At 40.3% G+C, this 5,169-nt stretch overlaps 1 protein-coding gene across 1 annotated transcript; it reads left to right on the top strand.

Moving 5' to 3' along the window:
- The first annotated feature begins 12 nt into the window (after positions 1-12).
- cipcb (CLOCK-interacting pacemaker b) lies at positions 13-3,579 on the top strand. Its single transcript, XM_008313180.3, is given in 5 exon segments — positions 13-784; positions 1,479-1,648; positions 1,731-1,915; positions 2,126-2,347; positions 2,349-3,579. Coding segments are annotated over 4 exon segments (1,209 nt in total). The 5' UTR covers positions 13-784; positions 1,479-1,533; the 3' UTR covers positions 3,036-3,579.
- Positions 3,580-5,169: the final 1,590 nt, after the last annotated feature.

The raw sequence follows: 5,169 nt of genomic DNA, 5'->3' as shown, positions 1-5,169 counted from the left end.
AAGGTAGCCACAGTAATACAGTATATACCTGAGCACGTGAGTACAGGGTGTTCTGGGGGCCAGTGTATTGTTTTCTACTCAAACCCATCTTCCTGGAGTAGCTCTGGGCCAACTGGTTTATTATGTAACACACCAGGACATTACGTTCAGAACCTCGCTTTACAAGTGTCCCCCGACCGCGCGCACGAGTAGGAAACGCTGGACTGCACTATATATTCGACTTCACTACACGTCGAACATAATGTTCTCAAGTTGCCATACATTCAGCACTCGTCACGTTTTTACGCTGCTGCTTCGATTGACCAATCGCAGGCCACGAATCCTACCAAGTGGGTGGATGTAGTGGCCAAACTATATGATGCCGGCGACAGTTCAGACACAGCCACGCCCTTAAATTCCAAATATAGGATACGGACAGGGACACACATATCATCCCTGTATCTTGCATTTTTTGCCCGAAAGATTTTGTCGGTCGGGCAGCGGAAGCCGAGTGGCAGTCAAAAGCCAAATTATATTGTATTGCTCTGCGGAAGACACATTTCCACTACTATAGAGTGTAGTAACCGTGCTCTGCATGTGACCGACGAGACAGGGGAGGGGCCCTATGTCTCGTGTATACTACCGTGGAGGGAACACGGAGTTCTAGTACGTAGCAAAGCGGCAGAGCGTCATTGGGAGCCTTACACAGGAAGATAATCGAGTAGAAAAATACACATCCATCCGGCTCCGAGTTTATTACCGTCCGCAGCGGAGGAGGTGTCGTCGGAGGTTCTCCCAAGACAAAGTAAGCATAGACTTGTTTATGTTGTGTCATCTGTTTTTTACAGGTCGACGCTGCGTGTGTTTATTGTATTGTTTTTTGCCTACAGTTAGCCATGGTGCTAACTTTAAATGCACATCCCCCTACTTAGCGTTCTTATTGTCGTCAGTATTTGGGTCAGGTATAACTAAGAACTTTTAAGTCAGAACAAAATCAATATGTGTGATTTATTTATTACAATGTTTTGGAGTTAAGTCCACTGTTGTGCCCCATAGTAGACCTCGCATCTTATCAAGTTAGTTCTGTCTAATAATGTTGTTGTGAAAAAAATTAAGAATTTTTTTCAATTTATATTACATTTTATGTACTCATCGTCAGGTATAACAATTCACGATATTATTAATATTCAATAATATTAATAATATAATTGCTCGAATACACATTCGATAGCTAGGATTACTGCAAACGTACGCATATTATAGAGTCAACACATTAAAAAAGAATCACATCAAAATAATGAAGACATTACAGTTAATATTTTTGTGATTATCTGCAGTGACGCTTCTCACGACCTTATTTTTTAAATGATTCAAATTTGACTTCTGCTGAGATGATGCTGATGCTGAGCAAGTTTTAACTAATAATAAATAAAGAAAAAATTAGGCTTTCGACTTCAATATTACCTTAGCTAATCAATATTATTTTCTTTTATTCCCAGATTTAGCTCCTGATATGTTGATGTAGCTTTTATTTACATACCTGTTTGGCCAAAGATGTTGTCAGTACAACAACATAAGAGGATGAGCACCAAGAGGAAGCCAGAAACCCATTCAAGGGCATCAAACCAAGCACACACAAGAGACTCAGAGCGAGACTCTGGATTTTCAGGTTTGACCTTCACATTTCCAGTTTGTTATGATTTTCTATGTGGTATCAGTAAACTAAACATTTTCCTCTATTATCTTTAAAGATGCAAGCTCAGACCATCTGAATGCAATGGACACCACAGACTCAGAGGACTCACCGCACCCTGTTGCACAGCAGGGACCACAGTCTTCTGGCTCAGGGCATCAACCCTCTCAGCTGGCTGTAGTTGGAGGCTCGTATTCCAACATTTCTCCGATGATCATAATGAACAACATGCTCCTGAAGCAGGTAACAAATCTACAGATGTAAACAATGGCACAGAAATTCAAATTGTATTGTTTTTAAATTATTCATGTCACACAAGCCATGTGTGTTTAAGATGAGATGATAAAATATCCAGATGTTTAGTTTGTGAATAATATCTACAGTTTAGAAAACAACACATTATTGTGATTATACATTTAAAATAATTTTACATTGGTTCCGTTGTCTTTGCAGCCTGGCGACAACCCTCCTGCTCTGAAGCCCTGGGGCTTTAGTCCCACAGTGGAGGTGGTTCAACAGCCTCAGGTAGTGTTCCTCCAACCGGTGGTCTCTAGTCAAACTCCTCCCACCCACAAAGAGGCTACCTCCAGACCCAAACGCTCCAAGAAGTATCTTCCCATTCTAAAATCCTACCCCAAGATTGCACCACATCCAGGGGACAGCTCCTCAGGGAAGGGGCTCTTCCTCCTCTTCTTCATCATCTTCTTCCTGTACTTCTTCTTCTTTACGGTCAAAGAATGACAGCCATTTATTCTCCAACCAGCATGAACACTACCAGAAAGACCAACAGCTCAGAACCATGTGTGGTAGTGTTAGCAAAGCTGGTTCAAACTGTGCCAGTCTTCCTGGTACTCCCAACTCCATGTCTCCTTTGCTCCAACACTTAAATTCTACCTCCACACCAGAAACCAGTGTCTACAACAGTCCTAGCGTTGAAAGAAGTCCATTAGTATTTAGTCAGTTAGAGTTCAACACTTCTCATCCTTTCTGCCAGACTTCTAAAGATCAGATGTACTCTTTTCCACAACTGGACACGCAGGAGAAATTGTTTGGTGAAAGTGACCAGAGTGACAGTGATGCCGAAACAAAGCGGAAACGTTTCTGCAACACCTACAACATCCTTAGCAAATCTGGTCTGCTTGACATTACTCTTCGTACCAAGGAGCTTCTTAAACAAAACTTACACACCCAGAATGACCTTGACAGGCTGAGAGAACACACAGACCTCTTCCTTCAGGCTCTGCACAACGGTGACAGTAGCATCTGTGGTAAACTGCAGGCCAGACTTCAAGAGGAAGACGGAGAGAGAGAAAAGGCAAGGGCTGTTCAGCTCACCTCAAAAGCAGATTTGTCACAGGCCTGAGCCAGACAATATACCTTCAGGTTCATATGGGGAAAGAACACCAAGGCTGGGGGTTGAAAGAAACACAAAGTGATTGAAAACTTCAAATTAGTTTCACAGTTCATGTGCCCACTCATGGTTTTGTAAAATCGTGAAAGACATTGTAGACATACGTCTTTTTTTCCTTTCTTTTGTAACCAGTTTTACTTGAAGTTAAAGCATAAATATAGATATTGACATAATCGGGTATAACAGGTAAAGTTAACAATAAAATACTGATGCTACAATGTATCACTGATGGTGAAAACGCTGGTTTGCGCTGGTTCTAACAGTAACTAGCAAACTGGATGGTGATGTAGTGGAAGTTTACAAACTACAAAAATGTATAAGTGAGGACACACTGCTCTTCCATGCCTGACCTCTGACCCCAACCCTTTGAACATATCTCAGTCATCCAGGTCACGGTCAAGGTTGTTAGGCAACTGGACATGAAATTACCTCAAGAAAACGTTTCACCTCTCATCCAAGAGGCTTCTTTAGTTCTAATTGATAGAGGGGATAGAAACATTACAATATACCTTCAGGTTCATATGGGGAAAGAACACCAAGGCTGGGGGTTGAAAGAAACACAAAGTGATTGAGAACTTCAAATTAGTTTCACAGTTCATGTGCCCACTCATGGTTTTGTAAAATTGTTGGCTCCTACACTGAAGGGGTTTTTATGGCCTCTGGTCAGGCAGCGTCCTCAATCATCCAGACAGTCTAACATGTGCCTGAAGTGTCTCTTAAGATGCTCTTTTGCTTTAAACCTTGGCATGAAAGATTTAGCACAGTTAGCTGACATTTCCGGTGTCAGCATTCCAATCATGTTTATGGCAGCTGCAGTACAAGGAGAACAGGCTGGAAGTGAAAGCACTGACAGACATTCTGACATCCTCCCTGTGTAAATCCTGCTTCCTGGCTGCATCTCAAAGGTTTCTGTGTTTGATTTTTCTTCATACAGTAATATGGGCAGTTGTGTCTGTGTCGTTGTTAAATGCATGTGTGTAAGTTATTGTAAAACAAATGAAATGTTTCACTCAATAAGGCAACTTTTTTGTAATGTGATCCGTTTTCATCACTTTCTTTCTTTTTTCTTTTTTTTTGAAACCACAGCCCAACATTGCCTGTCTAATATGTGATGTGTTGGACTATGTTTTTGTATACTTTTAAATCCTGGCCTTGATATCAGAGTCACAAAACCCTGCATTTGCACATGGACCTCTGAAACCGTTTCATGCAAAATTAAAAGGCAGCTACATTTAAGAAACACTGCAGTTTGTCATTAGTGTGTTCATCAGTGAATGAAAAGACACAGCTACAGTGCACAATACACCGTTCACAGCAGCCCGCTGGAAACCTCTGTGAACTTCAGAACTATAAAAACACTATACTGTAAGTGCAACTGAAAAGAGTGAATTTCCTGAAAACATCCTTCAATACTTTCAATTTTGAAGCCCTGTAAAAATCCCTTTGTGTTAGTTTAAACATATTCATCTCTAAATTCAAGTTTAGCTTATTGCAAATACTTTTTTTATGTATCTATCTATCTGTCTGTCTGACAAGATTTCATCCTAAAATGTGTTCCTACGCTAAACTGCCCTCGTGGAACATGAATAAAATAGATATCTTTCGATAGAAGAAAAGCGAATATAAAAAATAAAATAGCAATATAAATTCATGCAACTTTTTCACATGCATCAAAGTTTAAGTGACTTTGCTAACAAAGCGAGTGTTTAAACGAAGTGCGTTCATTTCGCTGTTCTTCGTTCGAAAGATATCTATTTTATCGAGTCAAGGGATCATAACTCTAACTCTTACATTACATGACACATGAGCTCAGCAGTGGAACTGCAGAACTCCATTGAACATTTAAAACTCTTAATAAAGAGAAAAACATAAAGAAAAACAACTCGTGAATCTTTCACTGTGAACTAATCTTTCACTGTGAACGATTCACTCTCTGTGAACTAATCTTTCACTACGAACGAATGACTCTCTGCAAACTAATCTATGGCTGTGAACTAATCTTTTGCTGTGAACGAATCTTTTGCTGTGAACTAATCTTTCGCTATGAACGAATCATTTTGCTGTGAACTAATCTTTTGCTGTGAAC

This window comes from Cynoglossus semilaevis, chromosome 7 (assembly GCF_000523025.1).
Source record: "Cynoglossus semilaevis isolate Cse_v1.0 chromosome 7, Cse_v1.0, whole genome shotgun sequence".
Lineage (NCBI taxonomy): Eukaryota > Metazoa > Chordata > Actinopteri > Pleuronectiformes > Cynoglossidae > Cynoglossus > Cynoglossus semilaevis.
Note: the sequence above shows the minus strand (reverse complement) of the source record. Positions and strands in the feature narration are given on the sequence as shown.